The 26,246-nt window shown below is 40.1% G+C and overlaps 1 protein-coding gene across 2 annotated transcripts in view; it reads left to right on the top strand.

The window, feature by feature from the left end:
• The window catches only part of acox3 (acyl-CoA oxidase 3, pristanoyl), a 77,533-nt gene that overhangs the window by 15,006 nt on the left and 36,281 nt on the right, over positions 1–26,246 (top strand). For both annotated transcript variants that reach the window (XM_072376671.1, XM_072376672.1), the window contains exons 3-8: positions 7,212–7,309; positions 7,467–7,602; positions 18,878–18,952; positions 19,151–19,240; positions 20,037–20,180; positions 25,049–25,137. In XM_072376671.1, coding sequence (XP_072232772.1) covers positions 7,212–7,309; positions 7,467–7,602; positions 18,878–18,952; positions 19,151–19,240; positions 20,037–20,180; positions 25,049–25,137 — 632 coding nt within the window. The remainder of the gene's footprint in view (positions 1–7,211; positions 7,310–7,466; positions 7,603–18,877; positions 18,953–19,150; positions 19,241–20,036; positions 20,181–25,048; positions 25,138–26,246) is intronic.

Raw genomic sequence — 26,246 nt, 5'->3', positions numbered from 1 at the left:
TGTATTGGGTGTTTTTTCATTTCAGTCATTCAAATTCCTTCAGACCTGATTGATCACAATACTCTAATAAGTATAATTCCCCTTGAAAATTAATTAATTTATATAATTAATCGATTAATTTTTCACTTGCTGCTAGAGTACTGTGTACAGTACTTGTATATGCTAAGAAATGCTGTATAAGTATCTGGGAATGGGTGAAAGAAAAATGAATGTTAAGTGTTTTGTAAAACCGAGACTATCTCTGTCCTCGTCCGTCGTCCTTGGCCTCTGCTCGTCCTCGTGTCGTCCGTCACCACCTGCCCTCGTCCGTCGTCCTTGGCCTCTGCTCGTCCTCGTGTCGTCCGTCACCGCCTGTCCTCGTCCGTCGTCCTTGGCCTCTGCTCGTCCTCGTGTCGTCCGTCACCGCCTGTCCTCGTCCATCCTCCTTGGCCTCTGCTCGTCTTCGTGTCGATCAGGTTGGCAGCTGGGATCCTCCGTTGGCTCAGGGATCTTCCTGCAGTGGATGGCGTGAACCCACGTTGCCCTCTCGGCTATCTTCGCAATGGTATGCGTTGTCAGGACTTCGTCACCATTTGGAATTCCAGTGCTCCCTTCTGAAGTCGTTTCTCACCACCCAGGTTGGAAGTCTGCAGAGAGAGAGACAAAAAAGTTTTTGCAATATTGTAGATTTTATCTTCGCATAGGCCAGTGGAGGGGAGTGGCCTGGTTACAGGTCTTACTTCCAGAGATGGATGTCTGCCAAAATTAATTTTGATTTCAGAGTGCCATTTTCTCGTTCGACAGCGTCTCTACTGGCAGGGTGTTATACACAATGTTGTCTGAGGTTAATGGTAAGAAATTCACTAATTTGGGTTATCACAGAATTGACGAAGTGAAAGCCATTATCGCTGCTCAGTTTTGGTGTAGTTGTAGTTCCCAGATGGGGAGTAATCTCTGTTAGCAGAGCCTTTGCTACCACTTGGCTACTCTGGTGTTTTGCTGGAAATACTTCAATCTATTTTGACCACGTCAACTATTACTAAGCAGCGTTTCTTTCCTTCTGCAGGTGACAGTTCTATTAAATCCATCGTTAAGTATTCGAATGGTCTGTCTGGTGATGGGTGAGGGATGTGTGTGATTGCTTTGGTTTTACCTGTTATGCGTTGCACAAACCATACGCGGTTGACTGATCTTCTGCTGCATGAACTGAAATCCTTTGGTGAACCAGTGCTGGGTTATGGCATCCATTGTCCCCCCTTTTGACACATGGTCCAATCCATGTGTCAATTTCGCGAAATGAGGGAAAAAATGTTTAGGTAGGAAAGGCTTATTATCGGTTCCTCGCCACACATCTTCCTGTGGTGTGGCAAAAGACTGCACTGTGAGAGAGGTGGGAATAGTGACAGGGATCAATTATAGTGGGTTGGAGTGTAGCTTTTTTTTCAGCGGCATCCACTCCTGCATTTCTTAGAGACACAGGATCTGTGTTGTTAGTGTGAGCAAAGCATTTATAAACAGAGATTGACTTTTTGGAGTAAAATGGCATCAAGAAGAGCTATGACTTTGTCATGATGTAGAATGGGTTTGCTGTTAGATTTTAGGAATTGTCGGGGTTTCACAGAGTGTCAAAATTCTGGACAGCCCAAACACGTATCTGGAATCAGATTAGATGGTTACTGCTTTGTTGTTAGCTAGTCTGCATGCCTCTGTCATTGCTATCAGTTCTGCCGCCTGTGCAGAATGGTGAGGAGGGAGTGAGCTGGAGAGAAGAGTTTCATGATTAGTGGCAACAGTACAACCAACTCTGTTGTGACCCGTTTGTGGGTCACGTGAAGCTGATCCATCTGCAAAGAGAACCAAATCCGGGTTTGTAAATGGTGTTTCTTGGCAAGCAAACCGGTTGGGGGACAGCAACACAGTTATATTGTGTTGCGTCATCTGGTGTGGGGAGGAGGGTGGCAGGTTTTAACATAGAGCGTTTGACGGTGATGTTAGACATTTCTAAAAGTATTGTGTCATATCGTGAAAAGTCTTTTGTTCAAGTAAAATCATGGACACAGCATGTGGGACCAGGAGAGTTACATCAGAATAGGCCACAATATCTCTGGAGGCCTTAACTGCCTTTCCAGCTGCCGCCACATATCTGAATATCTCTTGGGAGATCTGCAGCCACGGGATCCAGTTTTGAAGAAAAATAAGCTACATGGCGCAGCTTATTTCCATGGTCCTACAACAAAACAGAAGTCATACATCCATCTTTTTCATCTACTGTTTGAGTGAATGGTCTGGTAGGGTCAGGCAGGCCCAAAGTTTGAGTGCTTTGTAAGGCAAGTTTTAGTTCAGTGAAAGATTGTTCCGCTTCAGGAGTCCATTTGATCTTATGTTTTGCGTGTGGACCTTTGCCATAAATGAGGGAGGCGAGCGGAGCTTCAAGAATGGCATAGTGAGAAATTAACTGTCTACAGTAAGAGCACATACCAAGAAAATTGTGATGGGTTGTGGAAGGTTCTGAATTGCATCAACTCTTTTTGGTGAAAGAGTCTTCCTTTCAGAAGTGATGACATGACCTAAGAAGACAAATTGAAGTTTCGACAAGCTGGCTTTGTGACCAGTTTTTAGCCAGATGTTTCAAGGTTTTGACTGTGTTGGCTTCACACTGCTCATTGGTGGGACTGCAGATCATGAGGTCATCAAGATACTGTAACAAAGCAGTGTCTGGGGAGAGACCAAAGGGTTCAAGACTGTCTGAAAGCTTCAATGCAAATGGTGAGACTTTCACAGTATCCTTGGCACAGAACACTCAAGGTGTCTGAAAGGTTGACCACTGAAAAGAGTTTTGCATTAGTTGGTTGCATCACCTGCTTGCAGATCCTGAATAAAACGCCATTCTGTTGGTTGATCTTTGCCTCTGATTTTATGACAGGAAACAAAGGCGTGCGTATTGGAGAATCGTTACATGGAACAATTAGTCCTGCTGCCTTAAGAGACTCAAATAATGGTGGTATATTATCAACGGCTTTTTGTTTAAGCGAATATTGAGCCTTGCAAGGTTTAAAGTCCGATTTTGAAGTGATGACAACATTTTCACAATCTTTGACAAGCTTAACATTGTTAGGGTTTTTAACATTTATCTCATGATATACCCTGTGTTACAATTACCTTACTGTGCCTTTAATTGCATTGCTATGCTTTAATTGCATTTCCTACGCTATACCATATATATATCCTATATGACATATACTGCATTAGTTCCAGTCATGTGGCGAGGAAATAAGGGTGCTTGTGAACAAAGGAAGATGCCTCAGGACGGAGTCTTCCAGAGGTCAACAGAGTTCACCCGAGTTTACACTACAAACCAACAATGGCTGATTCACACTAGTTTATTGATGTATCTCTTTGTATGATTGTCGTCAAGGTCTCACACTCTAATTGGCAGATGTGCCTCCATACGTAAATGCATACGTAAACGACCGACGTTCTGACTTTTCTATGAAACCTTTTGTTTTTGTAAAGCTCTTCCCCCTTTCTTATCTCTGAATAAAACCAGGCTGCTGCAATGAGGGAGTCGGAGATTGTTGTAGGTTGCTTAGACACATACACCTGTGGCTGAAGCAGCGACGGCTCTCCCCTTTTGCAAAAGCTGAACTTTATATTGATCTCTTGTGTGGTTCTTTCTGTTTAAGGTGGGACTTCGTTAGTAAGAACGAAAAACCCCATCAAACATCATACTTTCTGTTGACTGTTCTTTGTGTGTGCACAAAAGATGTCACCTTTTTTGAGTTGTACTGCAGTGAAGGTGAAAAAATAATACATCTATCAGATGTTTGTTGCCTTTCGGCCGCAGGCTTACACGATTTCATAACTGGGCTCAAATCTTCCCAGCTATCCGTGTGTTTTGCTAGTGGGATGTGTGGGACTGAATAGTCCATGATGTTACATTGAGCTGGTGTGAGAGGGACTGACACGGCACATTTATGTTTTGTCCAAAAAGTGTGTTTCAATGTGAGTTTGTCAAACCTCTCCCTTAACCAGCCTTCCTCGTATGATTCGTCAGATTCCGGTGACGCATGGGAGGTATGCTGCAGGTCCTTTTTGGCCATGAAGTCTGTTGAAATTGTGTTGTTTTTTTTTCTGAAACAAACTCCGAAAAAGTTGTTAATGGTTGCAATTGCCATTGATATGCATATGTCATGTTTGAGGTGTGGAAGACAAAGGACTTTGGTGCCAGGTCAGGTCGTCAGAACTGTGGGACCTTCTGGGGTTGGGATTAGACGAAGGCTTCATTTGCACATCCAGTTCCTGCTTGTCAAGTTACTGGGACAGATTGTAGAGAGCAAAATGCATGTTGGAATGTGACTCATCTACACATTTGAGTGGGATGGTCATGTTCTCTCTAATTGTTTGACCTGATGAACCAATAGAATGTATAGAATAGAATTCTGAAGTTTTTAAATCACAAAATGTGTGGCTTCTGAGTCAACTAAGAATACAATGTTTTGTTCTGTGATGTTCAGTGTGTGTTGTGGAAATTCTTGAAATGATCAGAAGTGTAGTGAACATATGTTTGGACAATTGCATGTGTCTGTGAGTGTGGTGTAGTACCTTCCTCTCCATCCACAGGTTGGTTGGGCTTCTCAGCAGGAGTCCATCTCTTTCTGGCAACCCCAAAACCACCTTCAGTGTCCTTGTGGGCCACAAACAACACAGACTTTGGAATTCTCTTTTGTTCCTGTAACGGCCATGTTCCTTTCCTGTTCTTTTTGTGTGTGGAAGTTGTCTGGCATTGGTTTCAAATTTAGCTTTTTTTTTTCTTCTCATTTGTAGTTTTTTTTTTTTCTTCAGGGAATCTCAGCTCATTTGTCCATACATTTAAATAATTTAGACTTTTATCCCCAAATTTCTTTTTCATGATTTCCACGATGGGCCCCTCCAGAGGCTCAACCACCTCAACAGAAAATCTCCCCATGAAGTGGATGGGGAGGCCAAGAAGAAGAGTCTATGTAGCAAGCAAAAGTGTTTTGACTGTCTGAACTCGTCTTCCCATAACATTAAATGGCTAGTAATGCCTTTTCCCATAACATTGTGTGGCCAGCAAGCATAAACAATATAAATAGCAATAGCACCATTTTGTTAGTCAGACAACTCTGAGCCAGCTTCCTGGTTAATGTGGATTGGAGAGTCTGTCAGTCCTGATACATAAAATTTACCATCACAATGTGAATAGAACATTTAGATTTAAGAAAATATTCAGGTCAAGAATGAATTTAAATTTCTTTGAATTAAAGCAATTTCAATTGTAGGAACTGAAAGTGGTTTCAACTGGAATAATGAATTTGAATTGCCTTTCATCAGTCGTACCTCAGCTACTCCTTGCTCCAAAAATAATTTGAACTTAAATCTTTTCAGTGTTTCACCTCTGTTGACACTATAAAACCTTTCTGTGAGAGCACCTGAGGTACTCCCTTTTTTGACATATTTATTTTTTAACCCAATTTCTAACTGTGATATGACAGTTACCTAAATTTTACTCCAGTAGAACTTGACTCTCTTGTTGACAGCACTATAGCTTCAATGCGTACAACACTGGACAATGTTGCCCCTCTGAAAAGGAAGGTAATCAGTCAGAAGAGGTTGGCTCCTTGGTATAATTCACAGCTGCGTGCGTTAAAGCAGCCTGCAAGAAAGCTGGAGAGACAGTGGCGTTCCTCTAATTTAGAAGAGTCTCAATTAGTCTGGAAAGATAGTTTAATAACGTATAAGAAAGCACTTCGTAAAGCTAGAACTGCTGATTATTCATTATTGATAGAAGAGAATAAGAATAATCCCAGGTTTCTTTTCACCACAGTTGCCAGGCTGACAAAGAGTCCGAGCTCTGTTGAGCCATGTATTCCTTTAACTCTCAGCAGTGATGATTTCATGAGATTCTTTATCAATAAAATTGTTTCTATCAGAGAGAAGATTAATGGAATCCTTCCCACTATTATCACTGATGTATCATCAAGTAGAGCATCTTTAGAAGTATCTTTAGAACCTGATTTGTATTTAGACGGCTTCTGCCCAGTTGATCTCTCTGAGCTAACAACAGCAATAGTCTCTTCTAAACCATCAACTTGTATGTTGACCCGATCCCAACCAGACTGTTCTAGGAGGTTTTCCCCTTAATTGACACTTTCTTATTGGATTTGATCAATCGGTCTTTGTTGACAGGATATGTACCTCAGACTTTTAAGGTTGCTGTAATTAAACCTTTACTTAAAAAACCTACTCTTGATTCAGAAGTGTTGGCTAATTATCGACCTATATCCAATCTACCTTTTTTTTTCTGAAGTTCTTGAAAAAATAGTTTGTGATCATTTACATATAAATAATCTGTTTGAAGAGTTTCAGTCAGGATTCAGAGTGCATCATAGCACAGAAACAGCACTGGTGAAAGTTACCAATGATCTCCTGTTAGCTTCTGATAGCAGACTTGTTTCTGTGCTTGTCCTGTTGGATCTCAGTGCTGCATTTGATACGATCGATCACAGCATTCTGTTACAGAGACTTGAACATGTTATTGGGATTAAAGGAACTGCATTAGGCTGGTTTAAGTCATATTTATCTGATAGATTCCGGTTTGTCCTTATAAATGAAGAATCTTCCTCACACACCAGAGTAAGTCCTCAGGGTTCCTCACCCTTCCTGAGTCTGGTTCTGACAGAGGTTTCTTCCTGTTAAAAGGGAGTCGTTCCTTTCCACAGTCGCCACAGGCACGCTCAGGACGGGAGATTGGACTGAAGACAAGTTTCGGTGCAATCTGTTGGTTTCCTTAGCTCGGAAATTGTTTTTTAATTGGCTCTATATGAATGAATTGGATTATTTTGAATGTAATTAATTGGATTTAATTGGATTACGATTACAATGAATTTGACTCTAATTGGCTTGAATTGGACTGTATTATTGAAGTGCCTTGAGATGACATTTGTTGTAATTATGCTCTATATAAATAAACTGAATTGAATTGAATAAACTTGAGACATTTTGATCTGTTACACTTTTCATTCGGACTTTTTTAAGTGTGGGTAGGGGTTTAGGTAAATCAGTGACGTCATTTTCAAAACAACTTTAAGAAATGAAAAAAATCAATCTGAAAGTAAAAGCAATTTATTTTTAATTTGCAGTGCTAAATTGATATTTTAGTGTCCCGTGTCATATACATCTTTGTACTTTGTCTTGTCTTCTTTTTGCTGCAGCAACATGTGTTCATGACGCTTGAGAACGATCCTTTGTTTGCCCGTCAGCCTGGAGAGGATATGCCTATCGAGCAAAAGAGAGAACTGACCTTCCTCAGGTATCAACTTGGCAACTTGTTTGATTACTTTTATAGTCATTATGTATTTATACAATCTGTACATTTCGATTCAATAAGTACTTACAGCGTCTCCTGATAGATTTCATATCTAAGTAGACACTATGCATAAGGAAACAATAAAACTCCACATCTGCAGGGCAAAGCAGCTCTTTCGGTATAACTTCTTGACAGTGGAAGAGGTAATAGCCAACCCCTGGAAGGCTTTGATCCTAGATGACTGTCTTGGGATGTATGACTGGGCCATGGTTGCCAAGTTCTTCCTCAACAAAGGGGTGAGTCTGTGTGAGTGTCTGTGTTTACTGTTTCACTATGTCACTGGATGAAACACTGCCTTTACTGGCCATTAGCTTGGAGTAGCTGGATATTTTTATGGAGAGGATGGCAACCATTGTATCAAAGCTGACAACTACCTAATTAATCGTCTACCGCTTTGGTTACAAGCTTGGAAATCGTAATTAGGTCAGGCACTGCATTAGCTTGTTTTCTTTTCTGTTTAGCAGCAAATTGTGTAGTAGAATTCTGCCACCTACTGCAGACTTGTTACTGCAATTTGTGGCTCCCACCATCAACGAGAAATCAATTGCTAATCAAGTTGCATCTTCTCCAAGTACTTCCCCAGCCATCTCGTCACAATGAATCTTTTTCTTTTTCTTACATGTTAGTCTCATAACTTGTTTATACCATAGAATTGTGAATACTATAATTAGAGTAATAACTAACAATACACAGCTGGTTCCTTTTAACCCACAAAATACTGGTAATCTAAATGGATGCCACGGCTGCTGTCTGTCTGTCTTATTTTAGCCACACCCTATGTTCTTGTTTTAGTCGTTGTTTTCTTCACTGAGGTTGAGACGAACCCCCTCCTGCTGAGAGAATTCCCCTTTGTAGTCAGACTCATGCCTCAGAGAACGGTGGTGGGTACCTAATCTTTCCCTACTTCTGCTGGCCGTGGCCTTACTAGTTTACAGTGTGATAAGTGAATCCAGGATATATTAGTTTAGCTGCTGTGGGTGCTGTAAGCAGTACCTGATATGAACCTTCCCACCTTGAGCTGGACCAGTTCTCTTTATTTATCACTTTGATGAGGATCCAGTCTCTGGGTATTAGAGATTCCTCCACAGGGTCACCTGGAACAGACTAGATAGAAGAGATCTCTCTACTTGTTAACATTTTAACCATGTATCCTGCTAAGGTTTATTCTCTTTCTTCATCATGTTTGGTGAATGGTTTTAATTGTGGAAGTACAAATGGTCATACATTATCTCAAATGGAGTTAATCCTGTGCTAGTTGGAGTAACGTTGCATAATGTAATGCATGTTTAGGACTACTAGTGGTAAATGGTAAATTTTTTCCCCATTTCCTCTTTGATTTTCTTCAGCCTTGACTTAATTATTCCATTGTGTCTCTCCACCCATCCTGCTGATTGTGGATGATATGCACAGTGGTTTCTAAAGTCTATTTTAAGTTGTCATCAGGAAGATAACATTGTTTACAAAGTGTGTCCCATTATCACTGTAGATCTTTTCAGGAATTCAAAATCTAGGAAATATTTCATTCACCAGTGCTTTTGCTACTGAGAGTGCATCTGCCTGTGCATACGGAAATGCTTCAACTCCTTTGGTAAAAACATCAATTATCACCATGCAGAACCGTTTTCCTTCACATTTATTTATCTCGATGAAATCCATACAAACGTGTTGAAAAGGGTACTCTGACTTAGGGAATTGTCCTCGTTTTGGTCTTAGATTGTCCTGTGAATTGTGTTTTGCACATATTTGACATGTTAGACAAAACTTATTAGAGTAAGTAGTAAAACTGGTAACTGAGCAGCCTTTTTTGCTTCTTCATGTGCCTTTCTAGTACCTATTGAGACAGCATCAGTGTTTTTCTTATGTGCAGCACATTTACAAATTGCTGCTTTAGCTGGCAGTTGAATAGCATCTAATAATGCTAAAATCAAGTCTTTATGGTTTATATGTTTACCTATGGATGTTGTCATCCCTCTGTTTTTCCATTGATGTGCAAACGCATTAAGATTAAGATCACTTTTTATTGTCATGTTACAAGTCACACGAAATTACTCTCCGCATTTGACCCATCTAGTTTGGCACCTGTTGAACATGCACAACCCTTCTGTTTAATTTTGTGACAATGGCCGGCACGACACCGTGACGTCATCGCGGCAACCATACTGTAAGCTTAAAGGGCCCAGTATGGTTGCTGCGATGGCTCGCGTGAGCGGTGTTGATGATGTCACGGTGCCATGCCGGCCATATATAGTTGCGCGAGTAGTTGCAATCTTCTCCATCACAGAGGTATCGCTGCTACGTGAAGGTTACCGCTAACTACTCTACAACGACGAAAGTGGAGAAGAAAACAATGCCCCCATCAAGAGCAGGAAGAGTAACACTGTCATCAATGTTCAGCATTCTCACCTCTGCTTACATAATAGCTCATGAGCCTGCAGAAGTTTCAACAGGTGTGTTATAACCATTATAGTCTGATATAGTACTTAGAATATTGTTATAGGGCTTTTCTTTTCTTTGTTTGTTTGTTATGAAATAGTGTGCTTCAATGTGTGGCGGATGTGCAGGAAAAAAAGGGGGAAGTTGTCCGACAACACCACCTGGGGAATTGCACCCCAGGATATACACTCAGCCCTGTACCTGGGCTACACAAAGGTCACATAGATTCGTTGCACCAATTTATAAAGAGGACGTGAGATGGACTTCCAAAAATACATATTTTTATTTAACAAATGGACACTCTTGGGAATTATCGTTGCCTTTCAGGATGCAATAATAATAAGAACAGATCTGTTTGCTGTTTTACTTGCTTTAGTGCAGACGCACTTCCTCGCTGAGCCTGTTTTCGAATTGGTCCATCCAATTTGTCGTTCTCCGCGAGCGCCAAGTTACAAATTGTGACTGGTGCACGATTACGCCGTTTCATGGCACGCACCAGGCAGAAATACGTCATTTTGACGTCACGCGCAGTGCGAGCAGTGTGTACCGTGAGCGATGCGTCAACTATAAAACAAGCTTAAGTCTGTTTCTTTAGGACAGCATTCTGTGGGAACATCTGTGTAAGTCTCAGAAATGGTCACGAATGTTCCAGGCGCTACTATATATATATTTTTTATTCCCTTTTCATTATTCATCGTGTGGTGTAGTTGCCTCTTCATAATGTTTACTTTGATATGTTAATATTTAATGAGGGGCCCTTTTGTGGCTCATAATCCCAGCTAACAGCTATAGCTGTTTTTTGTTGATTCATGCCAAGAGTGGTAACAGGCAAGTATTAACGTTCTGTTGTGGGGGTGGGATATGGAGTTGTTTTTTTTTTCTTTCTCCCTTGCTCCAGAAGTTGAAACTCCTTCTAGTAGCATGTGCACCTATTGCACTACCCAGTGGGTAGCTTTTTGTTTTGATTGTTAATCATTTTCATGCTTACGCGTTGTCTTCATCTACATTGTTTTCTCAGTATTTCTCAGTTACTTTCCCATCATTAGAAGATGGAAACATTCTTACCAGCATAGTCCATCCAATTCATATGCCAATTTTATTGTATGATATGTCATAGTAGGTCATCATTTTTCTGTTTGATCTTGATCAGGATAATTTTTATTTATTGTTTAAATAATGGTAAATGGACAAGAATCACAATACTGAATGTCAAGGGAATTAATCATGTTGTTAAGAGGCGCCAAATACTTTCCATGTTTAAAAAAGATAAGGTGCAAGTGGCATTGTTACAGGAAACCCACCTTACAGATCTTGAACTTTTGAAATTAAAGCGTGATTGGGTGGGCCAAATTTATTACCCCGCTTTCAACTCCAAAAGTGTAGGGCTAGCAATACGTATTCACAAACGTATTGCCTTTACACTTGATAAGGTCATCCGAGATACAGAAGGAAGATTTGTTATAGTTACAGGGGTTCTGTATGGTGAAAAAAAATCCCAGAGGAAGTTTCTATGTACCCAACACTTTTGACAGCTCATTTTATTCTAAGTTACTAGCTGATATCTCCCCTGTCTGCCCACCACATGTGATACTTGGCGGTGATTTAACTGCGGCCTGTTCTCTGACATGGATTGTAGGCCACCTAAAACCCAATCTTCTTCAAAAATGGCGAAAGCCATAACAGAGCTTTGTTTGGATCTTGGTCTATTTGACACATGGAGAATCACTAATCGTTGTCAGAAGCGTGGTGTCGAGGGAGGACCCAGATGCAGAATTTTCAAAAGAAAACTAGATTTATTTACAAAACAAGAACAAAAGGCGCGGCTGAGTCGGATACAAGAAATCTTAACTGTGGAATAAATAAACAAGACAAGACTATGGCTGTGCCTGTGGAACAAAACAAGACTATGGCTGTGGAAAATACAGCAAAACCTGACCTGGCAAAACCTGAACAAACGTGAACCTGATGCATGGAGTGAGGTGAGGATTCTGCATTGAACTGAGGGAAACCTGGAAACTAAATACTGTGGAAAGGTGATTGGTGATGGGGTGCAGCTGTGAAAAACAAAAACAGGTGACTTGAGTGAACCTAATGTGACAGGGAAAAAACATGACAAGAAATAAACCTAAAACCCGGAAACAAGACAAGACAAAAAAAATCAACCTCAAAACGTGACATGACAGTCCTAAAGAGAAAGATTTCACATTTTTTCTCTGATCCGCATAACTCTTTATCTAGAATTGATTATATTTTTGTTTCCAGATCAGTCCTTGACAGTATTTGTGCATGCTCCATAAGCACGTGTTCTTTCAGACCACTCATCAATCAGCCTTTAAATCAATCTCTTCTTAGCAACCCTGCATTTTTGACATATTTAGAAAATCAATGAGAACACTTTATGTCTGCAAACGATTCACCTGACATTTCTGCTTCTACCTTCTGGGAGGTGGGAAAGGCCTTTCTCAGAGGGTTAATCATTTCTTACACAGTCACAAAAAGGAAGACTACATTAACCAAACAATTAGAACTTGAATGAGATATTGTTACCTTAGAAATAGACTTTAAAGAATCTTTTTCCACCTCTGCGTTTAGGTGTTTGGGGGCAGCCAAGTCTGCATTAGATCAATTGCTAACTCAAAAAGCTGAATCAGCAATATTTTACCAGGCATAGATTGTTTGAATATGGTAACAAACCAGGCCGACTACTTGCTCGATTAGCCCACGACAAGACAAGGTTGTATGCAATACCTTCGCTTAGTGACAAGAAGGGTGAGCAACATTTTGAAACCAAAATTATCAGTAAAATTATGAAAGAGTTCTACTAGGAATTATATTCATCCAAGTGTCAAAATATGTTAATTTTAAGAAATAGCTTGTTGGACAGAATTAATCTCCCTACTTTAACTGTAGAAAGCAGTAAGGTTCTATGTAGGCCGATCACAGCCCAGGAAGTTCTGGAGACCATTAAATCCCTACAGAGTGGGAAGGCTCCTGGCCCTGATGGGTTTGGGCTTGAATTTTATAAAAAGATGGCCAAATATGTGGTGGGTCTGTTAACTAACATGTTTATGTCTTTTGGGCACATATCTCTCTGATTCTAAAGAAAGATAAACCCTCTGATTTGTGTGCATCTTACAGACGAATAAGTTTACTTGGGGTTGATGTAAAATATTATCCAAGAGGTTGGAGGAGGTGTTGCCTATCTTGGTTGGGCCGGACCACTCCCACTCCAATGTCTGATGGCTTTCAAATGTTATACAGTTTTCTCAAAATACAAGGAAGACAGTTCTTGCGGTTTTGTTGGATGCTGAAAAGTCATTTGATCGGGTGGAGTGGCAGTATCTATCTGATGTTCTGGGCAGGTTTGGTTTGAGTTCCAATTTTGTTGACTGGATTAAGGTTTAAGAATACTGTTGAATGGTTCTGTGTCTGATGTTTTCCCAGTTGAGTAGAGATACGCATCAGGGCTCCTCTCACCTTTCTTATTTGCGCTCACACTCGAGCCAATTGCAGAGGCTATTAGGACCCATCAGAGATTTTCTGGTGTCCAGCTAGGAGATAATGAATATAGAATATCGCTCTACACTGATGATATATTACTATTTATTACTAATCCTGAGAAGTCCATCCCTACTTTGTTATTGATCATTAATGAATTTGGCCTGATTTCAGGTTATAAGACTAACTATAACAAGTCAGAGGCCTTACCATTATGGGACTGCGGAGACTGGATTACTCTGGTCAGTTTCCCTTTCAGGTGGTCAACCACAGGTTTTACATATCTTGGCATAAGAGTTTCAGCAGGTATTAAAGAGCTGTATAAACTAAATTATAAATCATTCTTGACATCAGTTAAAAGTGACCTTAGCAGGTGGTTTGATCTCCCACTGTCTTGTATGGGTAGAATAAGTTTGATCAAGATGAATGTATTTCCCCGGATTTTATACCCCATGCAAATGCTACCACTTAAGATAAATAGGAGAGTCATTTTAGATACTGAACGTTTCATGTCAAAATTGATATGGCATGGAAAGAAATCTAGGTTAAAGATGAAAACTTTACAGTTGCTGATAGATAGGGGGGAGGTAACTCCCTATCTTTCTTTGTTGTAATTAGCTTGTCATGCCCGGATAATATCAAGTTGGCATAAACATTTTCTGCACCAAGGGGAGACCCCTGTGGATGCTTGGTGTGGTGCCCCTCTGTCTGTTTTCAGTCGTGTTTTTGATGACTGGTACTCAAAGGAATTGTCATTCGTTTCTGATTTATTTGAAAATGGTACCTTCATGTTATTCAAATAAATTCAGAATAAGTATAACATTTCACAGAATAATTTTTTTGGTTTTCTTCAAGTGAGGCATTTTGTAAAATCATATTTTACATTCCCAAATAACCAACCAATTTTATGTTTTATTGAAAGCTTCCTTCCTTCTTGATTTTAATTTAACTGCCTTTACTGACAATAAATTTTTTTTTTTTTTTTACGGAAAAATTAATCTCTTTCAATTCTGCTATTGCTGAGAGGACTAGGGAACTTTGGGAAAAGGACTTGGGGGTTAAACTTATTGAAGAGGCATTGTCAGATGCTTTCATATTGGCAAAGAATGTATTTACATGCAATTGACTCCGGGAGAGTCAATATAGAATTCTATATGGCTGCAGCGCACCCCTTACTTGCTACATAAAATAGATCCCCAAATCTCCCCCCTATTTATAAAGTGTTAAAAAGAAGTTGGAACCTACTACCACTGTATCTGGCAGTGCCCATTAATATTCAGATATTGGAAAAATGTTGCTAAAGAGGCTAGCTCTATATTTCACAAAACCGTAACATTAGATCCAGAATTGTTTCTTCTAAGCATAACTACGAGGCAGCTGTCGTTGTCTGCAGGACAGCTCACTTTAATGTGTAAACTCCTGCTCTTAGCAAGGCGATGTGTTCTGTTCCAGTGGATTCAGGAGAAGCCTCCTTCAGTCACTGTGATACAGGTAAACATTTAAGGTTTTTCCTAACTTAGTGCCATTTTAAAAGGTAACAACAATGCCTTCTATGATATATGGCAACCCTTTCTTGATTATCTTTCCAGTGATCTGGTTCAATTATTGAAGAAAGGGCAACCACCCCTTATCTGTACAAATAAAACAACAATTGATAAATCATTTGACATGACCACAATGTAAACAACATATTTATGAACCGAATGTGTTTTGATGTAACCCATGTGCATCATTATCACTATTATTATTATTATTATTTTGTAACTTGGCAAGAGCTGTGCTGTTTGATTCTTTGTTAATGAAAAATCAATAAAATATTCTTAAAAAAATATATAAATAAATAAATAAAGAGAGGAGGCAGCACGGTGGTGTGGTGGTTAGCACCGCCTCGCAGCAAGAGGGCTCCACATTCAACTCCCAGCTGGTTCTGTCTGTGTGGAGTCTGCAAGTTCTCCCCGTGTATGCGTGAGTTCTCTCTCATGTTAGGTTAAGTGGTGACTCTAAATTGTCCCTAGGAGTGAGTGGGAGTGTGTGTGGTTGTTTGTCTCGTTTGTCTCTGTGATGGCCCTGTGATGGCCCTGTGATGGACTGGCGACCTGTCCAGGGTGTCCCCCGCCTCTCACCCAATGACAGCTGGGATAGGCTCCAGCCCCCCCGCGACCCAACCGACAGATTAAACGGGTATTGAAAATGGATGAATGATCCTATCCTGTAGATTTGATATTGAGTTGTGCTGCTGTTATGGTTATGCTGCTGATAAACCAAACCAAAGTGGGTGAGAGGAAAGCATCAAAACAGGAAAAAGTCAGAAAGCTGCTGGTGTACAACTTTTTCTAGGACTTTGCCTAAGAACAGCAGGTTTGATATGAAAATGATAAAATCTCAGTTTTGCTCAGACAGTTTTTCCTGTGAAAGGAGCAAAGATTTAAAATGCTATGCTTGTTCATCTGAGCTCTTCTGAACTTTTAACTGTTTGAGAGAGTTGTTAAATCTTAATTCACACACTTGTACTAATGTCTAGTTTTAAATATTGTGTTTTTAACTGGATTTATTTTGGAAAAATTATTGCTTTTTATCTCTCCACTATGATATTTGCATTGAAAACTGTTTTTTTTTACTTAGTCATAACTGACCTGTCTCACGTCCCTGAGACTGTCTGGTCTTTCCTCCTGCGCCTGCACTCCTTTGCCCAATGTCCCATCTTTCCACACAGAAAGCATGCACCAACTCTGTCTGATCCCCCTACTGTTTTTCCTCTACCGCCTCTTCCTCTGCTCCTGCTTCTGTCTCTGTCTTTGCTCCCTTTCATCACATACACAGAAAGGAAATGTTTCTCATCTCTCTTAAGGTTTTTCTTTAACTCTTTAGAGGTGGGGAGCTAGGTTGGGGCATCATCCTGCCTGTAGCTCCTGAGGGGTTACAAACTGGTGGTTCTGCCAGCACAGAGGGAGGATTTGGCTTCAGTCCCAGAAGATTCTCTGGAGACCTCATATATACCGCATTTACATCCTCCTCATCTATTAGCACCAACACTTCTTTTTGTTGCTCCTTTTTCTCTTTCCCTGATTTTCTCTTGTGTGTCTCAGTGAGACAGGCCTGAGCCTGTGTGAGGCTGTTCTTTTTCTTTTCTTTTTATTCACACGGCCTGCTTTCTCTATATCCTTCAAAGATTCTGTGCATTTTATAATGTTAAAACCTCCTTCAAAACCAAATTTCTTCTCCCATCTTCTAAGTATCTAATATTATCTGAATTTTGCTTATATTTAGCACTCCCAAATAACTCCCGGTTAGCTTTAAAACAGGTATTCCCCATATTTGTCCCTTAAGCTGCTAACCAATTTGATTTACTGTAGTCTTCTCACACAGACTATGGACTAGTTTTAGAGATCTTATCCCCTCTGGTACTTAGACCTGCTTCCGAAAAAATAGCAATGCTTCTACTCATTGCAGGTCTCAGTTAAGTATCACACATTTATATTGAGATATTGGAGAGGGTTTCAGCTGAATATAATACTGTTCACTGTTTACAGGTGAACAGGTTTACTCTCACTGGTTTAACAGTAGTTAATCACTAATTTTTGCAAAGGTCTTAGTTAAATAATCACACTATTTTTCGCTATCAATAGCATCACAAAGGGCTTCCCTTGCCATAAATCCACGAATCCAGCGAGTCTGGCCATTAATTAAAAAAATAAGATCTTGTCTCCTTTCCCCCTTCCAGTGGAAGCTGGCCTCTGAATGGTCTTATGTTAGGAGTCATGGACTCTTTTTCAGCTCTGAGCCTGGACGTCGGAAAGGATGTTGAGATCTGGCTCGAAGGACCAGGTTGTCAGAAAAAGTTAGGCTCAGAGTCGCTGGAGACAATTAACACAAAACATTTCTTCTTGCAGCAAGGAGACAAGCCTGCACAACAAAACAGGAAGCTGACCCAGAGTTGTCTGAGTTTAAAAAATTATTCTATCGCTATTTATATTATTTATGTTTGTAATGTTATGAGACATTGAGATCAGACAGTAAAAAACAATCTCACTAGCCACACAATGTTATGAGAACTAAAAGATAGGAGGAAGCCTCCCCCCATCACATAGTACAGCTTTTTCTCATAGAATAACTTCATGATTTTTCTGACAGTTGGATTCGCATGACTTTCTCCACTTCCGTCTTATTTAATCCCTACTGGAGTTACTTACCGTAACTTGAATTGGACCAATTTGGAATCATTTAAAAATTAGAATGAATTGGATTCTAATTGGCTTCAATTGGACTGTATCTTTGAAGTGCCGTGAGATTACATTGCTGTAGTTTGGTGCTGTATATAGGTGGCAACCGCTGCTCAGAATGCAATGCACTGTGACATTGCTGCTGTTTGTCTATTGAAAACAAGCACAACAAAGAGGACCCAGGATTGGTGAGTAGCTAGAATTCTATATCAGACAAAAAAGGGACAACATTCCTGTCCAAGATGTCATAGATGTCATATAGAAGCCGGGTTTCCATTACCGTTTTTGATTTGCACTTATAAGATATGAATAAGTAAAGATGAAAGGGGAAAAAAATGAATAAAGCTTCCTGTAATGCCAGTGGTTTTTGCCAGTTTCAAAGATGATGTGTTAGAATCCACAAGATGCACATTTGTAGGTTCGGAAACAACCTCACAAATTGCATCTGACATGCCAAAAATCAAATGATTTGACTCATCAGATTTCTAATCTGAGCTGGCAAACAATTAAGTCACGTGAATAACCGGTGTCCTCACAGATATATAATATCCCAGATGTTTTCAAAGAAGAAAGCAACTCCTGAAGAGCTTTCTGAATTTTCCCCTTCTGTGGATGTCCACTGCAGTCTGTTTTATGTTAGGACAACTTCTTCTCTTACAGAATAAAAACTAATCGTAATGTAGCCTATACCGCCAACATCTCGCAACACTACGCAGCCCAGTGTCGTTTTTCACTGTTTTTTTTATTGTTTACCACTCTCTTTTCTTTCTGACAAAGTCTATTGTTGTCAGCCTCCTGGATTAGACTAACTTTCAACCAATCGGCATGTGACGTAATTGCAGCATCATAGTCTATGCACTATTAACAGTCTGCAGGACTGCATGCAAGCCCATTGGCATTGGTTGCATACTCACAATTTTCACTCTTCCTGAGTTGAAATCAACGCAGAGGGACACATACTTGCGACAAAGAATTGTGTTTTGTAAAAGTCTTATGCTTTTACCTGGCCGTTAAAACAAGAAAAAAGAGATTTCTCACTGCTCGGTTCACCAGTCACCGATCATAGCCATTAATGCTGAAAGTTGACACCAGCGGGGGCATCAAATCAACCCATGTACAGCTGTTATGTGTTCAAAGCAAATGATAGCAACGTTTTAGACCGTGAATGATGATGATGAAAGTTAAAAGTTAAAACTGAAGTTTATCTGTATCTTGTATTATCCATTGAACACATGCATACTCATTATTACACACTGTGAAGATCATTGCATATGCAGCATGTCTTATTGTGTAGACACTTTATAATTTAATCATTGTTTCATACCAGTCAAAAATGTTAATCTTTAATGTGTTGTTTCAGATGTTTGGGATAACTATTGCCAATTCAGGATCAAGTAGACACAGAAAATATGTTGAAAGCACTGAAGACATGACGGTAAGAGTGACACACGCCTCCAAGCTGCCAACAGCCATATCTTCCAGCATTTCTGTGATTTATTTAAGGTTGTGGGAGGACAGAGCAGACATGAACGGGTAATGTCACGCCGTCTTGTCCCTAACCTTTTACATTGGTGTATACAGCGTAGTGCTGGCTGTTTTCACAATAAATTTGTAATTTCTTTTTTGTATTTAGACATTTGGATGCTTTGCACTTACTGAGCTGAGCCATGGCAGCAACACCAGAGCCATGAGAACCACAGCCACGTATGACCCCTCCACTCAGGTCAGCATGCATCCTGCCTGACACAGTCACCACAGTGTTTGTGTAAAAGTTTAATGATAATTTATTTAACAGCATTCAGTGTCTTAAAATGTAATTAGCCTTTATGTCATGTTTGCTTTGAATTTAATTAAATTAAGAAGTTCTTTTTTCTATTTTCTATACATAATTCTGTTCTATACCGGAAGAAAAATAAAGATAGAAAGAATAAAGAAGAGGCAGGAAAGGATACCTTAAGCATATCCCACAAGAGCCCTCTTGAAAGCGGTGACAAAATTTGAAGACATTTTTCAAATGCTATAACTCAGAAAATGACTGATGCAAAATGAAGTTCTCAGGTCCCTGAAATTAAAGATATGTATTCCTCATCGCAGACTTTGCCTGATTGGTTATTGACTGGTTATAAGTGGTAACATTAAGGGTGCGTTACACGCTGCTGAACAATTCTGTTGTAAGAAATCCATCTTCAGAGTTGCTGGTGAGGCGGAAAGGTTTTTATCTAGGGCAGAAAAATGGCGACTGTAAATCCAGAACAGAAGTTGTATTCCTGAAAATATTTCTTCCTAAAGATTTCTCAGATATTCTAGTTTTTGTCAAGATATCAAAGATAAACATAATTTTGTGTATTAATGGCAAGGCAAAATAAGTAATTGCCTTCTCTGAGTATTCAGTATCAGAGTTATCTAATACAATTACAACAACAACATGCACTTTGTCTTGTACAATTTTACATGAACATAAATTCGGGCATGACTTCATTCAGCATTTGTCAAATTCTGGCTATATGTCTTCTCTGTAGGAGTTTGTGATCAACTCTCCGGATTTTGAGGCTGCCAAGTTCTGGGTGGGAAACCTGGGTAAGACCGCCACCCATGCTGTGGTGTTCGCTCAGCTTTACACTCCTGACCAGGTTTGCCACGGCCTGCATTCCTTTGTTGTCCCGGTAAGACTCAGCTGATAACATAAAAATCTACTTCTGGTTAGGGGTCAAAGGTCAAACTCTGATATCACACAGTTGCATCCCAGAAAAACACGATGTTGAAACTTTCTTGTTCTATTCAATTCAGTTCAGTTTATTTGTAAAGTAGCAGACTTAAAGTAGATGCGCACACATTTCGGGACTTACAGTGCTCAGCATAAATGAGTACACCCCACCAGATTTGTCAGAAACCCTTTCAGATTCAACATTTTTATTGGGATACTATACTACAAAACACTCTCACAAATACACACAAGATTTGTTGATTTACACACAAAAAAATCGAGTACACCGCAAATTAGGAGAAGAGCCAAACTTAAGACGACAAAATTCTAATTAACAAGAGTCTAATTGCTGATTTGATGGGTGTCCACCAGACAGGTGACTATTAAAGGGCATTGCTTGACAAAGAAAAGCCTTTCTCATTTCATGCTGTCAGCAATGGCACCACATGGAAGAGAAATGTCACAAAACCTGAGAAAGGAAATAATTTCTTTACTTGAAAAAGGGCAGAGCTACAAGAAGATCAGCAAAGCTTTACATATCAGCCAGTGAGTACAACCATCTCACAGAGACGTCCAGGCCATCCACAGAAGTTAACATCTCGACAGCAGCGTCTTCTGATGAGAAGAAAATGGCCATTCACTGCAGTTAGCTAAAGAAGTAGAAAGCCAAACTGGGGTGACTGTTTCCCGTGACACCATACGGCACACACTGCAGAGGAATGGCATGCATGTTGTCCACGAAGGAAGCTTCTCCTAAAGCCCACGCACAAAAAAGCATGCCTAGAATTTGCCAGGAACCATGCTGAAAAAGATGCGGACTACTGATGGCTTCAAAACTGTATGGCTGCCACAAAAAGGTGAGGATTTCAAAGAAAAATGCATGGAGCCAACAGTGATACATGGTGGTGGCAGTGTCCTTATGTGGGGCTGCATGAGTGCTGCTGGTGTCGGGGAGCTGCATTTCATTGTTGGTATCATGAACTCACAGATGTACTGCCTGATACTGAAAGAAAAGATGCTACCATCCCACCTTGGTCATTGTTCACTTTTCTAACACAACAATGATCCAAAACACACATCTAATGCTACTGTTGCATTTCTGAAGAAGAACAGGGTGAATGCAATAGAATAGCCAAGTATGTCTCCTGATCTGAACCCAATCGAACACTGATGGGAAATTCTGAGGAATCCAGCATCCAAGCTCTAAAAGAGGTTGTTCTTGAAGAATGCAACAAGATAGATGTTGCAATATGTCGCCAACATGTTCATTCCATGCCTAAAAGACTTAAAAATCACGGCGGTCATACAAAATGCCAGATGTAGTAGTTTTTGTCGCGGGGTATATTTATTTTTGCTTCAACTGATTTGAGTAAAACTGAAGATTTTGTGATCCAAATTATATTATTAACCTTAATTTCATGATATGGAGTTAAACACGTGTTGTATAAAACTCAGCCTTGTGTTCATTGAGATATTGATTCAAATCTTGGGTACTCGTTTATGCTGAACACTGCAGGTGTGGAAGTAAAGTTTTGTCCCTTTGTGTACACAGTGTTGCATTTTCAGTCCAGGTAAAATCACAGCTTATGGAGGACTGGGACTGCCATTATACATAATGAATGCAAAAATAAATAAATAGATAAGTGTAAAGGATAAATTGCTAGTTTGAAAATTAATTTATGTTAACCCTCTGAGGTCTATGATCACGCCGGCGTGATCAGATTGCATGACGTCATTGTGGCGTCATAGAAAACAAACTAGGTCACCTGGAGTCACCGGAGATATGATAGTTTCAATTTGGTCGTAAAAAAATATTTATCCGATCGTTAAGAAAGGGCGGGATGGGAGGGGCAGGGGTTGGATTTCTTTCCATATCTTCGTCTTTTTTTGTGATTTTAGAAAACGGGAAAAAGTGGTCGAATCTGTTAATACTACTCTACGTAACCAATGTACCAGAGACATCTTACATCTATCATGGGATGCAGGGAGCGCCAAAAATCGCTAAACCGGAAGCCAACCGCGGTAGTTAGCGGACGTTTTTGAGGAGAAGACGAGTGTTTTTGGAAGAAGACAGAAGAACAAGAGAGTTTTTTTAGAGAGAAATGAAGCTGTCATTGGATGTCATCAGGCCCTCAGGCTGTTGTATGCCGAGGACGACAACGAAGACGATGTCATTTCCTTTTCATCGTCCGAGGAGGAGGAGAGCAGCGATGAGGATGATGAGGTGACAGACCCGTCTTTTGTCAACAGCGACATCGTCGGTGATGAGAGATAAGTCATACTAATCATGAATATTTGTAGCTTTTGTTTTGTTTACTGCTGTATTGTAAACGTTATAAAACTGTCTGATAACGTTATATATTTATGTAGGTTTATGTGTATAGAAGAGCAGGGCTGAAATAATAAATACAGAGCTGGGTAAATGTTCGGCATTTTGTTGTCCTCTTTACCTGAATTTTCATACTTATCTCAAGGAGATGAATATTCTGATTTTACTAGTGTGTATTTTGAGTTATATTTAATGTTATCTATGTTTATTTCTAGTTGTATGTATTAATTTATACCTGTAAGGTTTTTTTGTAAACTGAGTATTCACATGGTTGTAAGGAGCCAGAGAATTACAATGTTAGTGCCCACATTTGCATGGTGGTAACAGATTGTGGCATTGTACACATTCCGTGGGAACAGATGCCAGCCTGAAAGCCACACAAGGCCGCAGAAGTTGCCTACATTTCCACCAGGTCGACAAAAAAAGAAATCTCACTCCCTGGAAGTGCCAGTCTTGTGATGTGGCGCTGTGTGTTGTTGTGGACAGAAACTGCTTTGCAGAGTGGCACAAATAAAAAAATAAAAAAACTTTGTCCCATTGTTTGTATATTGTTTGAAATATTTGTATATAGTTTGATTACATCTCAATTTTACCTCTAATATTACATTTTCACTATTTGGAACTCTGGGAGTAACTATTTGAGACTCTGGGAATACAAAGCACTGGTGTAGCTCTCTGTGTTACTTTGCACTTATTTTTTTTTAAGGTGATATGGTAAAAAACGCCTGGAATTATACATGCTTTTTATGGTAAATATTTGTATAATGTATTACTTTATTTAAATTTTACATTTATTTGTTCATATTTGCAACCTATGTTACCCTTTTCAAGTTCCGAAACAGTTCATTGAGCATGTTTGTGTTTTTTATTGTAATAAATAGTATGTTTTTTAAATCCGGATTTGATAATTTCTGTGTATTTTTGGGCTCAATGTGTTAATAAAGTAAGTCAAAATGAAAAAATAACTATTAGATCATATAGATGAAGTTGTGTTGAAAAAAAAAGATACCAAGCAAGGGTATGCCAAACAATTTTTTTGTGGTATATAAAGGAAAAAGCAAAAGTATTCAAAAACGACCAAAATGGGCTCAGACCCCAGAGGGTTAATAAGCCACAGAGGCTGGAAGTGGGGAAGGCTAACAGCGTTTGTGTCCAGATTAACCTGCAGTCAGAAAAAACTGCAAAAAGCTAATTGCATTTTACTTTAAGCAGAATAATCAGTGACTGGAAGAACACAAGCTGTCCCGGTCTGTTGAATTAACAAGCTATCTGTGTTGTAGCTTCACTACTGGAAGGACCGTTTTTGCCACTTCTGGTCTCAGTTGCAATATTTTGAAATTTGATCTCTGCAGGCTGATTGCCAACCAATAGGGGAGCTCATGTTGAGCTCATGACGCAGTCATGACAGCCGTCTGAAGGAATGTGAAAGTGGAGTCTTACATAAAAAATGTGTTATGAAATTAAAATGAAAGGAGGGAATGAATAGATCAATACAATATAAATGAAAATGCTACAAAAAAGAGATACAGGGACAGCAAGAAAAAAAGATGTAGTAAGAGTAAAAAGATAGAAAATGAATGACATTGAAAACAAAACCACAAACGAAAGGAAAGCAGAAAAATGTGTTCATTTCACATTGTATACAATAATTATTGCATAAATGAATTTACCTTAATTTTAGGTTACATTTCTGATCACATAAACTTATTTATTATCACTATTGTGTTTTGTATTTATTTTGGATGATTGCAGTTTCAGTCCTCCATAGAGTCACCACTTTTTGGCATGGTGCAGGAACAATCACCTTATTTTGAATATAAACAAGGCAAAGAAGGAGGACCACTTTTTTCTCTTCAAGAGAAGATGTGGTGGAGGACTCCAGGTGAACAGGAAGTGCAACACCGAGGCTGTCTACAAGAAGAGACAGAACAGACTGGACTTCCTGAGGAATCTTAGGCCATTTATCTTCCATTAGTCTGTTAGAGAGTACAATATGCTTTGCAGCATCTGCTGGGGCAGCAGCATCAGAGCCAGAGACTCACAGAAACTGAACAAACTGATAAAGAAGGCTGGTTCTGTGCTGGGGACTGCTGTGGAGCTGATGGATCTGATTATGTAAAGAAGAATGTTCAATAACTGCTGTTGGATTTTTATGCTGTAAATAATTTCCCATTTTGGGATTAATAAAGGATTATTCCTTTATTAAATATCAGTTTCAATTTCATTTCAGTTATCCAAGTGGATATAATTGGACTAGATTAATATGAATTGAGATGGACTCAAATTGAACTTGTTTGCTTTATATAAAAAGTTTCATTGTAAGTTGGTGCTGTGAAATTAAAAAATTGGGAAAAATACTACTGCCACCCCCTCAAACGGGAGCAGATATGCTCTGCTTTGTTTTCATATGATTTACTCGGCATTCTTTTTGGAAAGATGAAACAGTTTGATAAAAGTGATCCCACACTTCAAGTAAAGGTAAAACCTTTGTGCTGCAGGTGAGAGATCCAAAAACCCTGCTGGCTCTGCCTGGTGTGCTTGTTGGAGACATGGGCAAGAAGTTGGGCCAGAATGGACTGGATAATGGGTAGGTAGCTACTGTGTCAGATCTTTCTCTCTTCCTTCCTGTCTGAGTGCATGCTGGGAGTTAGTCTGGAGAGCGCGTGTTGAGTTCGGTGAGAGTTTGAGAGATTTTTCTAACTGTTTTCTTTTGTTTTTGGTGTGTTTTGGTGGAGGGTTAGCCGTGTTTCACGGCAGGGATGGCGTCCTCTGGGACGCTTTCCCTCTCAGTCCGACACGGGGTGCGGGTTCAGCCTGACCCGGCAGTGCCGGTGGAGGAAGTTCTCCTGGCTGTGGGAGATCAGGTAGGGCATGGCAACCTGTCCCACGTCTCTAGAATGAATAAAGGAGTGGTGGTTTTTGTTAAAGAGGCGCGAATGGTGGTCGATTTGTTGGAGAGCAGTGTGACGTGAACGGGTTGTACCTGCTGGTGTCCTCGCCGTGCCCTCCACACGGGTCACCATCTCCGGTGTTCCCCCGTTCATTCCCAATGAGGCGCTTGAGCAGGAGCTGCAGCGCTTTGAAAAAATGGTGAGCGGGTTCAAGACAGTGGGTTTAGGCTGTAAGAGCGACAAACTCAGACATGTCCAGTCGTTCCACAGACAGGTGTTCATGTTCCTCACCTGTCCGTCACAGATGCTGGACGTGTCATTTAAGGTAAGACATGGTGACGGACTGTACATGGTGTATGCTAATGTTTTGAATGCGGGGATGTAGGACACAAGCGGGTCGCCTGTCCTCACAGGCCCACTGAGGGACGCTCTCACACTGCCGCGGAGTCCGGAGATGAGGCGGCGGCGGCTGCTACATGGCAGATCAACCCTGCCCCTCTGACAGAGTCTGATGGAGGAGAAACCTCCAACAGACAGACTGAGGAGCAGCCAGCTGAGACAGTAGCTGAGGACAGCTCGGCTGCTTCAGAGAGAACACCAGGAAGAGCAAAGGAGGTGGTCCTCTTTCTGTGGAAAGGGGGGCTGAGAAAACTCCCCCAAAATGCTTTTGTGGGCAAAGGTTGTTGGGTTAGGTTTAAATTTCTCTTCTTTGATGTAGAAATCCCCCATCTGGTATTTCCACAATGGCCATCCCCACAAAAGAATGTTGCAGTCATTTAAAGTTTGTATTAAATTCCACACCTGA

This window comes from Leuresthes tenuis, unplaced genomic scaffold (genome assembly GCF_036924035.1).
Source record: "Leuresthes tenuis unplaced genomic scaffold, fLeuTen1.0.hap1 SCAF_22, whole genome shotgun sequence".
NCBI classification, from domain to species: domain Eukaryota; kingdom Metazoa; phylum Chordata; class Actinopteri; order Atheriniformes; family Atherinopsidae; genus Leuresthes; species Leuresthes tenuis.
The sequence above is the reverse complement of the archived record's forward strand: the minus strand, read 5'-3'. Positions and strand labels throughout refer to the sequence as shown.